The following is a 13,876-nucleotide window of genomic DNA, read 5'->3' as shown; positions in this document are numbered from 1 at the left end:
ACGTCATGGCAAAACATTGAAATATTTCGTTACCCTTTATTTTTATCAACATTAAATTTGATATATTAATAATTTTTATTAATTTTACATACAAATAAATAATTTGTATATATTTTTTTATTTATAATTTTACTTTTATAATGTTTAATAAATTTATATTTATAGGTTTTAGCACTTATGTAAAAGTTTTACGCATGCATGACCTTTGAAACGTAAACATCGGAAGATCAAAATATTATTTTTCCAGTGAGAAAGTTCGAAGCGAAGTTCTCTGCGATGTAATTCGCTGAGATTTGAAGTTTTTTGCAAGGCATAATCCTTTTTGTATGTATAAGCGGGAGTTTAAATCAATGTACTCAAACGTATATTTGTTATTATCCTACGTTGTGCTTATAGTAGCTATTAAACCCAACTTTAGTGATGTAGTGTCCGACGACCCTGTTGACGTTGTTGAAAACCGCCACCAACAGCAGCAGCAGACAGGGCCAGGCGGGTCTGGTGACAATGCACCCAGGCCTAGGTCTATACCAGATAATGATGGAGCTATTCCAATGCCTCATTACGTTAAAGACTTTCAAACCTGTGCATCTTCGTCGGCATATACTGGGTATGATATGAATTTTTAGTTTTATTTTTCAATACATATTAAATAATAATTTAATGAAAAAAAAAGAAGAATTTTACTAACTTGCGTGTGTCACAACATGTCACTCCAGCCAGGGGTAACTTGGAAAAGTTATAACTGACCAATCAGATGTCATTCTTTGACAAGACACCGACAACAGAATTACTGTTTTTAAAGATGTATTGTCCCCCAAAATCATGAAAAATAAAGATTTTTAAAATCGGACTTTGAATAGGCCATTTTGCAGTTTTAATGAAGTTTTTCACTTCCATAAGAAAAAGAACGGGGGAAAACAATTATTTCACCTATAAAAAGACAAAATAAACAGTTAAATTACCCAAAAACTCATTGTCTTCCAGACAATTTGACCATTTTTTGCTTTAAATTACATTTTTCTCAGGTAAATAAATTTTTTTCAGACCCAATTTTTTGTGAGAGTGAATAACTATTATGTGACATTAAAATAACATATTCAACAAAAAAATTTAAAAAAATATTTTTTTAGGGGGACAATATATCTTTAATCATAAATAATGTATCCTTAATTACAAATGAATATGGATGTAATTTTATGAAAGCAGACAAAAAATGAAAAAATGTAAAAACTAACATTCTAGAGAACTTACCTTGATTTTATTTCATTCACTGTTTTAATATATGCAATATTTTCATTTATCTGTACAGCACAATTTTAAATATACAATTTCTTCTATTATTTTATAGCTTCATCTGTGTAGAGTCTATTTATCTTTATTTATGCCAAATATGTATCTATATCGTTTTAAGATTGACATTTATTTATACTATTAATAATACATCTGGTTGTAAATGAATACATTCATAAATACCTGTTAAGTCATGTTAATGAAATTGAGAAGAAATTACAATAAACATGGTTGATTCCCACGAAAGATAAAAAAAAAGAAAAAATGTATTTGCAGCAAAATATACTATTTAGTTTAGTATATTTGATGATATTCATTAAATTAATCATAAATATATCCATTTCCATGTAAATGTATTAGGACAATTTTTTGTTTTTCTTTATTAGACAATATTTCGTAATCAGTACTTTAGATAGACAAATTAATCAGAAATAATGTATTTGCAGCAAAATATACTATTTAATTTAATATATTTGATGATATTCATTAAATTAATCATAACCTATGAATATTACCATTTCCATGTAAATACACTAAGGAAACTTTGTGTTTTTCTTTATTAGACAATATTTCGTAATCAGTACTTTAGATGGACAAATTCATGCACTAGGAAACAGAGGCAACCTGCATTGGAGTGTTAACACCAATCCAGGTCCCTTGATATCATCAAGTATTCAAAATTTACAGGTACAGTATGTGAAATAATAAAGTAATATAAGAGATTGCTAGTCTCTTGGTTTAGTTGCTTAACTACGATATGCATACAATGAACCATTATACTAGTCTCTTAGTTGTATGCAGTTGAAGAATATAATTATTGCGTCTAATCGTCCAGTCTCCGACTTATTCAAGTGATCTCTTTTCCAACGTAGTTCGTTCGTGACGTAGCAAGTAGTCTTATATTATAGACCATTGCTATACCGCGGCCTAACCTGTAAACGGTCTTTAAAATTAAAGCCTACTCGAAGGAGTCTTAAAACAGTCTTAAACCTCTCTTTTTGTTGCTTTTACGTATTATTGATCGTCAAAGACAACCAATTGTACAAGTTTTAAGTGTTAAATCAAATAATAACGGTGATTTTATTCTTATATAGGCCTAGAATAGATTTTCTTGCGTGGAAATGTACGTACTGTTATGATTGTGAATTGAACAAGCGTGACGAACATTACCTTATTTAGTATTCTATGTGTAAAGTACGCCCTCAATTTGTTACTTTACGCTGTCTTATCTAAGACTGTTTTAGAGCAATGGTCTAACAGGGGTGGCTTTAGTAAGACCGTCTATCTGATAAAGCCGGCTTTAATCGGGAAGTTAAGACTGTTTTATAGCAATCCGCCCTTTGAATAATTAAAAACTAACTGCTGTATTTTTGTTTTTTTAGTTCTCAAACAATGATGGCATATATAAGATAGTTCCCATGCTTGATGGAAATATATTTAAATGGGATGGAAGCAGCCTTGAAAGTGTACCATTCAATGCTGAAAGCCTTCTCAGTGCATCGTTCAAACTCAGTGAAGATATTACGGTTGTTGGTAGCAAGGAAAAGACTACCGTTGGTATTAATGCCCACAGCGGAAAGGTAAATGCAGTTGTAGATTTACTGTATTGTTGTTGGATCCAAAAAATGGGTGTCAGGGGAGATAATAGCAAAACAAGTTTGAAATTAAGTGGTGAACAACATAACCTAATTTCCTATTATTTGCATTGTAATGTACATTCTTCTTTATTCACCAATAGCAAAAGCAAATTGGAGCAAACAAAATAGCTTTCGCTAATCGAAGGTTTGCCCCATAACAAATACATTTACTTCGAAGAATAACATAAAAATACCAAAAGCATTACATATCAATGAAATTAACAAACAGTAAAAAGGACATAAACAAAACCCAATAGATGGGCTAGCATAAATCAGTATTGATAATAAATGTTGTATTATATTTTTAAAAAAATTATTTTTAGTCTTAATATTCTTTATATCTAAAGGAAGTTTTTTTCTAAATTTGAATTTGAAAAATTAAGGGGAAGGGTGAATCTATTATTTTAACCACAACATAATACACAATCTCAATAATTTCTTTCCTTAAAGTTGATATCGACAATTTTAAAATTTGACTTTTTTTTTTTAGGTACGATACACCTGTTCATCAGGAGGATGTAAGATGCTTGGAGATGACCAAGTGACAGATGACGAAGATTTAATTGTAGTGGAGCGAAAGCAACATACAGTCAGAGCTGTAGAGCAAAGAACAGGGATAGAGAGGTACATATGCCATATCACTATTTCCTTGAATATTTATTGTTTCTCATTAAAGTATTAAAACAATAATGAATAAATTAATCTACTACTATTATTATCATGTAAATTTTATGTATTATTTAATTATATACAGGGTATATAGTCCGTAGCCAGGGGAGTTCGAAAGTTTTAAAGTCCCCATTTTAATACCCCTTTCACACCAAAAGCAAAACTCAGGAGACACTCAGTGTTTTGGTGTGAAAGGCAAAATCAAACAACTCCGGAGTTCAAAACAGCGGGGTGAATGGTCACAAACCCCGGGGTGTCTCCGAAATCACTCCAGAGTTTTGGTGTGAAAGGGTTATAACTTTAGCTCCATGGCGCAAGCTACTTTGAAGTAGTTATTCTGTACAGTACCCACTGCTTCCTTGAGCTTAAATCCTAGCCATCAGCTGAGAGGTATAATCCGGAGGTAAGTTATGCAGAGTAGGGAAAACATCTGACCAATTATTTGTTTTTTTTACAGATGGAACTTCAGTGTAGGCCAACATGATCTGACGTTCTTGGAAGGAAACTTTCTCCACAATGACGATTTGTTTGTAGATGATGATGAAGCCAACACGTGTGTGGAAGGAATGGAGCATGACTTGGCATATGATAACCCTATCCTACGTTTCACCGTGTCCACTGGTCGAGTTTATGCATTTAGTAGCAGTGATCCCACTCAATTGTTGTGGGTTCATGAGGTAGGCATGCCGCCTTTTAGATGTGGAAATGTAAAATTCTCTCACTGAAAGGAAACATTTCTATTGTTAAAATGTATACATTTATTTTCTGCGTTACATTCACTCTTGGATTCTTTTTTAAAACAAATTGATAATATATTTGTTTGTTTTGGAATAATGGCCCAGACAGAATTAAAAGAAGCGTTATTGTCCACACAATAGAAGAATGATGTCTAAATATGCCACATTTTACCTTCTTTAGTCAATCCTTAAGTCAATGGATTCACAAAATTGTAAAGGAAAATGAAAACGTTAAATGGAAAGACCTTTTTTGGCTTAGGAATACAAATGTTTAAACATTCGTTATAGTACTGTACAGTAAGAGATCATATTAGAACTCAACAAAACATTTATTTTGTCAAATGATATTTAGTTTAGAAAATACAAAGGCATTCAACCATCATTAAGTCATTAACTATCATTAAGTCAATAACTGCTAATTATGCATATATATTTTAAAGTAGTCATTGAAAATATCTACCTTTTAAAACGCCCCAATGAGCGACTGGTCTTTCCTTCAAGCAAGAACCATATTATGATAAAAGTCTTAAGTTTTAAATAGTACACACATGTTTCTATCAACAGTTTGACAGTGCAATAGCCCAGGCATGGTCATTGAAAGATGGTCAGTTTGACCAGATTGATATGTTTGACAGCAACCATATACCAGCCATCTCAACAGAACAGAGCAACTACTTACCTCCTCACATTCAACCTCAGCCAATGATGTACCTTGGTAAGTTATGTTTGACATCACCGATTATCTGTACTATTTATATCCACATATGGAATAATTTGCTCCCAGTATAATGGGCAAATTCTGTAATACACTGTCGCATGATGTGTTGCATGTATTATGTTATGATTAAAATGAGGCTTATGATACAGGCATCACATATGTGACACTGTATTATAGAATTTGCCTATGATACTGGTGAATAGCAGGTTCCCACTTCTGTGTTGGGCCATTTGTCTATGTTTTTCTCTTTTAAATAAATATATAGCATTCCCAATAAAATTGAGTAGTTGCCGTATGATATTTTTCAGCTATTACATATGAATCCCCCAAAAACATGAACAATTAAAAGATTAATAAAAAAAAAGACATTGAATAGACCATTTTGCAATTTTAATAAAGTTAATCACTTCCGTAGGAAAAAATATATAAAAAAACATAATATTTTCACTTATAAAAAGACAAAATAAATGACGAATTAAATTTAACCAACAACCCATTGACTAGGCTAGTATTTGCTTCAAATTACAGTTTTTTCAGGTAAATACATTTTTTGGATCCAATTCTTGGTCAAAATTATGTGACATTAAAAGGCATATTCAACAAAAACATTAAACAAAATTATTTTTCAGGGGTGCAATATATCTTTAACCAATGGAATTGGAATATATCTATATTTTAAAAATAGTATTACCCAGTAATTGTTTTTATTAATTATTATTAATAGTATTGTTATATTTCATATAGGTACGTATAAAAATCAGCTTTATGCTCAGTCATCTGAGATGTTTCAAGAAGAGCTGCCGTATGGATCAAATGCCTTTGCTTATGTTAGGCCTGCAAATAACAAGCTGATAATATCTGGACACAGGGTAATGTGGCAGCCATACCAGTCAACATCACAGCACAGAACACCAAGCATTCTACATATACAGGCTAATGACATGCTAGAAGAGGAAAGTGAACACACCAACCAAGACACCAAGATCTCCTGGAGTGACTACCCATTTGGTAATTAATAATTCATTAGGGAGGTTTTGCAACGCTACGAATATGATAATGAAAATGGATACGTCACACACACGTATTGGTTTTCGTAAAACAAGAAAAAATCTGTTTCGCATGGCAGCGAAATATTGAGGGCGCCATCCAAATATGACTGCGGTAAATTTAAACGAAGCACAGGTACGTGTTGCTTGGCTGCCCAGGCCTAGCATAACATCAAAGCGAGTGAGGACTTTAAAAACTGCTATATATCAAAATTCAACTGGTGTTTACTTTTCGTAAATTACTTTCAATAAATATATAATTATATTACAGTATAATCATGAATCATTCCTGATTCAATGCAAAATGTGCAAAATAGATCAAAAACTATACTCGTTTTGTAGTTAGGAATATGACACGAATATGCTTTACAAATTTGAAGTAGGGATCAGCTCAAAAGTTTAACAAATGTGTAACGTATCCATTTTCGTTATTGTATTCGTAGCGTTGCAAAACTAGTAGGAAATGCTTCTGAAAATATGAATCTGACTTCTTAACTTTACAAAGTTAAATTCTTTTTCCAGATATGGGTTATTACTTATTTCGATCTCAGACACCAGCTCAGTACATGATCAGTCAGAGAAATCCTAGAATTCATCTCATTGAAAATGAAAGTCAAACTGCGGAAGGTCTTGATAACGTAATTGTAGCATCTCTCTGGAATTGGTGGTAGGTTATCTTAACTAACTGAAAAATATAATTGGTAAATAAATGGAATTATATTTCAAATGATATTTATTTTTAAATGAATCCCCATTGTGTTAAACAATTCTCAAACACTTTTACAAAAACCACCTAAGTTCACAATGTACCACCTGATTCAAATAATGCATGTCACATGATAAGTAATCAACCAATTTATTGGCAAACAAAACCTTTCATGTTGTAACATAAATCAAATTAATATTTACATTAGTACTGAGCCATATCCTTCCTTATATATAAAACATTGTTTTATTTTCTTTTTTCTAGGAAAGAAATACTAGCAACTAGTTTCTTGTTGTCTTTAGCAATGCAGTTATTTCACTCGCAGTTTAAAAAGATAGCCAGGGCCAGGAAAGACAGTAACTCAAGCCAGGAGGACTCATCTGACAAGCCAGATGCAGCGGAAGAGGTCCAGGCTAGCCAGGTTGTTCCTGACAGTCCTACTTTGGTCTATACTTCAAGGTACAAATCTACAAAATAGGCATTGCACTCATTCAGTAGTGATGCTAATGTCAAGGGTCAAACTCCTATACTAGATCAACATTTCTACACATCTTCACATGTCCTTTATTTGTTTACTCTTCTTTGTTCCTTTGATGATATTATAGCCTACTGCTAAAGGAAAAACTTCCACTCCTATTCCCCCTTTTCCTTGTTTTAACATTTCTACAAATGCATAACCATTAACCATTCACTCTCAGTTTTGTAGGTAAAGCAAAGAAATAATTTTTCTGAAAAATTTCAATCTCTCTTTAGCTTTTTACTCATTTAAAAAAAATATTCTCTTGCTTATTTCATTTATATGCCACTTCTTTTGATGCCCACTTACAATAATGTACTTTTCTTATGTTATATAATAAGGTATTTGAATGACTTTGAGCATCAAGAATGTTTAGGAAAAGGTGGATTTGGCATTGTTTTTCAAGCTAAGAATAGAGTAGATGAGAATGAGTATGCAGTGAAAAGGATAACACTCCCAAATAGGTAACTATTAGTATTTTATTATGGTGTATTCTATATAAAAGTACAAAATGTATGTATCTTACATACCTGACAACCAACTGGTAAACCCATCTAAACAGCACTTTATTGTATAGCATACCTCTACCCATACCTTAGTCTCTCCAGATGATGGAGATCTACAAGGCAAATCGTTTGAATAAAGATTAAAAAGCATAACATGCTTGAAGGTAGTACTGAAATAAATGTACTGTCTAAAGAATAAAAGTATGATATATATGAATGATCTCATTACTATAGATTAGAGGCACGTGAGAAAGTACTGCGAGAAGCTAGAGCTCTTGCTAAGTTGGATCATGTGGGAATTGTGAGATATTTTAACTCCTGGCTTGAAGAACCTCCTCTGGGATGGCAGGAGCAACAGGATCATGATATTTGCTCTGAAAGGTAAGTTTATATTTTTTTGTTTTTATCTATCAATTGTTTCAGTCGTATATTGCCATTAAAATAATAATTTCTCAAGTGAGATTTGTCTACTGACTTGAATGAATTTCCACTTTTGATGATGACTTCAATGACACAATTTTATATAAATTCTTTTGCAGTGAAACTGGACTGTCCATTCAATTGTTTTCACCAGACAGCAAGCTAGTACGAGATGAAGATAAATTTAACAGACAAACATCTTCTGACGATCTTTTTTCCAAAGCCAAAGAGGATGGTTCTGCTATTCCTGGTAATGATAGTGATAATAATACAACAACGAATGATGCGGGAAATGAAACTACCGGATTTAATGTTGGCGAGTACGAGGAGGATGAATCTTTTAGTATAATTTTCCAAGAGGAATTGGAAGACAATCCTGCCGGAGATATCCGGAAAGGTTCTGAAGGTTTTGAAGTAGATAGTTTAAGTTCTGACCAATCAGAGGATGTTGATACACCTCTAAATGTACCATTCCAAAACTATGGCATGGATTCATTTGGATTCAATGCAGACGCCGAAGACACTAGCGCATCATTCCAAGTGATTTTTGAACGTTCCAACGGTGCTGGAAATGAAAGCGACCAATCGGAAGAAAGCGAAAGCAGTGAATCACAACAGACGATTACTAAAGAGTCACCAGAGACCAACAGCCCAAGCAGTTCGTTCTCTAAAAGGTCGGAAGCAAAGGAAGTGAGAAACCTGGAAAAAAGACCAGTTGCCAAAGTTTATTTGTACATTCAGATGCAGTTATGTCAGAAAGAGACTCTTAAGGATTGGTTATCAAAGAACACATTAAATCGCAATAGAAACAGTGTACTTCATATGTATTCACAGTTAGTGGATGCCATGCACTATGTTCATGGTCTAGGCTTAATCCATCGAGACTTAAAAGTAAGCTCAAACTTTACATGTGTTTTTTAGTAGAAAAGATAACATAACAATTAGTTGAAATCATCATCGTTTTTCTATAATAAATTAAATTGTGTTGATTGGAACAAATGGAACATGACTTAATTCATCGAGACTTAAAGGTACAGTAAGCTCAAACTTTACATGTGTTTTTTTAATAGAAAAGATAAGAACATAACAATTAGTTGAAATCATCATCATCATCAAAATATTGTTTTTCTATAATAAATTAAATTTTGTTGATTATCGTGTACAGTATACAAATGGAACATGACCGTAATTTCATTTTGATAATGATAACCTTTTTTAATAGCCTTATAATATCGTTTTTCCTTTTGTTTATAATATGTATTGCTTCCTTCTCTGAATACTGACAGGAAATGTGTTTAAAGTTGTTGAACCCTGATAATGTTAAATTCCAACTCTTAATACTGTTAGTTTTCCACTCATTAAGATCTTTGTGTCCAGTGCTATGAAATTAATAAGAGAAGCAGGTCCCTAAACAAGAGCTAGATTTAACCTTTATACCTCCTACTCAGTGGACCTCTGTTTTTGAGTCTTGTGAGACTTGTTCTACCATCTTGGACAGGAAAATGCACCTATTTTATGGCAGTGCCCATGCTTTAACCACTCGTCCAGTTGCAACTTGTCTGGCTTACAATAAAAATAAAAAATCCCAATACCAGAAATGAAAATGTTTTAGTGTCATATTCCGAATGCAATTTTAATTATTTTGAAGCATATTGAATCTCTTACAAGTGTTTGGAGAGAAATCTAATAACAATTTTTTTCTTTTAATAATGTAGCCTTCAAATATTTTTTTCTCAAATGGTAAAACCATCAAAATTGGTGACTTTGGATTAGTTACAGCCATAGATACACAAGTGTTGAATGTGCAATCGCCAACAACTGAGAAAGAAAACAAAGGATTTGGGGACCAACGACATACAAGCCAGGTTGGAACACATCTTTACATGTCTCCAGAACAAGTAAGAAGGCAATATCGTTTTTATAGCACACCTGGGTGTATCCTTGCCATTTGATTGGTTATGCATCATGTGCCATTGATTATTTTGCACTAATGAATGATGGACAGAATTATTGAACAGCTTTTTGTCAAAATGTTTTGCAAAGGTTGTTGACTGATCCATGTTAAAAAAACAACCTGTAGTGAGTGTGCAACGTCTATAGCTTGACTAAAAGACTTATTTTCAACAAAACCAATTTGTTTGAGATATTTTAAAAAAAATATAATGTAATGCTACTTATTGTATTTTTTTATAGCTTGAGGGCAAGACATATGGAAGCAAAGTTGATATTTTTTCAATGGGGCTGATTTTCTTTGAAATGCTGTTTCCATTTTCAACAGAAATGGAAAGAATAAAGGTTGGTTATTGACAAAAATTTAACTTTGTTAACTTCAGTCTAGGTGAATTTAAAATTGTGACCAAAATTACTTACTGCCAATAAATTGTTCCAAGTAACTCAACAATATTTATTATTTTGATGTTGACGGATTTTTAATTATAAGTTACTATGTAATTGTAAGTTGTGCTTCAGTGTACGTCCAGTTCAATATTGAATATCAAGATGTGGCAGGCTATGGGTGCTTGACCTTTGACAAGATCGCCTAAAATTTATGATTTTAATAGTACGGTACTTAGTATTGTACATCATCCAGTATACATTATATTCAAGGGTTTAATGGACCTTTTTTTTCAGACCATGTCAGATGCCAAGAAATCGCTGTTACCTAAACGATTCACAAATGAACTTTCAAATGAGGTAATTTTTTATTTGTTTATAATTTCTGTTTCCAATTAAATTATTTGTGTCTCAATCAATTTTTGTGATACTATTTAGTTACAGGTTGTGCTTATCAATAATTATGTTCAAACAAATTTGTGAAAAAAATGATTTGAAAGAACATAACAATATTTTTAAAACTGATAATAAACAATGTTTATAATCAAATAAGTTTTCAAATCTATTTTAAAAGAATCAAGAGTGGATTAAACAAAATTGATTGACTGCTGTTGGACATTTGCAATGGTTGTCGCCTACAATTGCATGGTTCAGTTGCTTTCTACATGATGTACATTTTGTTTTTTTCAATGCATTTATCATTCAGGCAAGGTTAGTTAAATGGCTTCTATCACGGGAACCAGACAAAAGACCTGATGCCGAGGAACTGATGGGTAGCGATCTGTATGCTGATGTTTATGAAGATTATACGCCACCACATCCAGTTGCTAGAAAACGATATTCTTCAAACAGCACCTCTTCCTTGTAGTCTTCGTAATGTATTCTAAATATATTTTTATATTTTTGTGTACATTCTAATATAGTTTATCTCGATAAAAATAACTTGCGCTGAATATTTGAAAGTACTTTTTCCGATTTAATTTGAGGTGCATTGTATCCCAAAAGAAGCTTTGCTTATAAAAAGTTAGTTTTGATATGCTGATGGAATATGTATTGTTATTTTTGACCTAGGCTTTAAAGCCTCCAAGATTTATATATGTTCTGAAAATATTTTAATAATGCATGTGTCAAGTCATTACACTTCGATATAGATAATAATAATAGTAATTTGATTTGAAAACGGAAAACTTGTTTTAACAAGGCCATTTCTGTATACAAAACTATGGTATATGATCATACATTAACTCATTCACGCACATATTTTTTAAAATTTCAATATACTGGAACTTTCAGTACAGAACTAGTAATGTGCTGTCATGTTTTGGTTAATTCTAAAACAATTAATTTCCACTAGAGAGTTGTATACAAACTGAGCGTTTAATTATATTTTGTAGCTTTTGTGCATGTCATAGGCACTATGCATAGCTGTTTAAACCCAGTTTAATTTGATTATGAAGGTAGGATGTCTCTATGGCTTTTCTTTAGAAATTTTAACTCTTTTTCCTAACTTGAATCTCAACACATTATTTAACTAAAAAAAAAATCAGGAAATCATGGTAAACTTTCAAATGGTATTCTTTTACTTTTCTTATTCAAACCAAGGTTTGTACTAATTAGATTTAAAGCCAGTAACTTAATGTGTAATATTTGTCACTATTTGGAATTAACAAAATGTAGGGAAAAAAATAACAAGACATTATTTCAAATGAAATAATAGATACATGAATTTAATAAATTTGTATGTAGGCATTTATCATATATTATGAGAAAAAAAACACCGGTTATATAATAAAGGCGATTAGTTTACGATTATGAATAATTTCTTTAGCTGCTTTAACATAGATGATAATATATTTTTGTAAAAGCTATACAATACTGACACATCAAGAAACCATTATGCTGTTTAGTGTGGGTTTTTTTGCAATGTTCCTAACATGGTCCCGCAATGAGATAAGTTTACATGTAAGTTGTAATGCCATTAAGCATTCAATCGAGAATAATTTTGACAAACTGTTAGAATCACTGTTATAGCTTTTACACAAAAAAGTCATGTTTTATATTTTGTTACTCTATTGATTAAATTATTTATTCACTAATCATGGTGTATTTAAGGCAAACATTTTAAAATTAGTAAAAACATTATGTTTCAGTATTCTGTTTAAATTATAAATGGTGTTTATACTTATATAACTTATTAATTTATATAATATGGTGTTAATATTAAAAGTATATAAAACTAGGATAGGCCCTTGAAAGACCAAAACTAGGTTCAAATGACAAAGTTAACTAAATCTGTGATGTCTGATGATCTAAAACAATATTAACAAAAATTAAATAATAGAAAAGTCATTTGGTATCAAAATGCATTTATTAACCATCGAACAAGATAATATCTCAAATAAATGAAATTGGACTAAAAAATTGTTAATCTGAAGTTATGAACGTAACATGTTCTGCCTCCAATGGAGGACCAATTTGGATTGGAACTATATTATACAGGCCACAGAAAAATGGTTAATTGTTTTATCTAGTTCAGTCATTTTAAAGATATTACTCCCAGTAATTAGAGTGTATGGCATTTTAACATACCAATACATAATCTGTATTTTAAGTTTGAAATATTCATGTTATAAATGAAGTAATTGTTTTATTTTTGTCCTTTTATGGGAAATGTATCTATGAATTATTCATAGCAGCTGTAAATTATTGTACATATATGCGTACTACTGTTTATCAGTAATAAAATGAAAATTTAAAACTATCTGTTATATGTAAATGTGTTATTCCTCTTTATTTAAACGTTTCATGAATTTGTTTCAGGTAAATACTTAAAAGAATTAGCTGAACAATTACATACAGATTAAAATAAAATCACCTGAAAATATTGCAATATACATCATATTTTCCACATTTTCAAACAAAATCAACCATGTAGATTCACTAATGTAAGGTAAGTTTTCTGATTCCATTTGGTGACACATTCAATGAATTTGGGTATTCAAATTTCTACTAGTCAGTTCTAGGACTGTTTTTGCTATTGGATCAAAATAATTTATCTTAACAAAAAATGCTTTGTTTGTATTATCAATTCCATATAGCTTATGTATCATTTTTTCACATAGACTGTTATAGTACTTCTATTTCATTTTACCTACCAGGAGTACCTACCAAGTAAAAAATAACTTCTTGGAATAAATATTGTTATTGCTTATTTATCAGGATCTTAAACTATCTGATAATATAATTATATTAAATAATATTAATAGTAAATTAATTAATTAAAAATTGTAAACAAA

At 31.3% G+C, this 13,876-nt stretch overlaps 1 protein-coding gene across 1 annotated transcript; it reads left to right on the top strand.

Annotated features, from left to right (window-relative positions):
- Nucleotides 1–259: 259 nt before the first annotated feature.
- On the top strand, nucleotides 260–13,335 carry LOC144837169 (eukaryotic translation initiation factor 2-alpha kinase 3-like). Its single transcript, XM_078692183.1, has 16 exons — nucleotides 260–607; nucleotides 1,854–1,977; nucleotides 2,673–2,870; nucleotides 3,418–3,551; nucleotides 4,054–4,273; nucleotides 4,898–5,048; nucleotides 5,796–6,059; nucleotides 6,620–6,764; nucleotides 7,068–7,262; nucleotides 7,662–7,784; nucleotides 8,061–8,207; nucleotides 8,366–9,137; nucleotides 9,962–10,144; nucleotides 10,440–10,541; nucleotides 10,878–10,940; nucleotides 11,287–13,335. The coding sequence occupies exons 1-16, from the start codon at nucleotides 327–329 to the stop codon at nucleotides 11,446–11,448; spliced, it is 3,264 nt and encodes a 1,087-aa protein (XP_078548309.1). The 5' UTR covers nucleotides 260–326; the 3' UTR covers nucleotides 11,449–13,335.
- Nucleotides 13,336–13,876: the final 541 nt, after the last annotated feature.

The sequence above is a fragment of the Antedon bifida genome, chromosome 3 (assembly GCF_963402885.1).
Source record: "Antedon bifida chromosome 3, ecAntBifi1.1, whole genome shotgun sequence".
Taxonomy (NCBI): Eukaryota; Metazoa; Echinodermata; class Crinoidea; order Comatulida; family Antedonidae; genus Antedon; species Antedon bifida.
The sequence above is the reverse complement of the archived record's forward strand: the minus strand, read 5'-3'. Positions and strand labels throughout refer to the sequence as shown.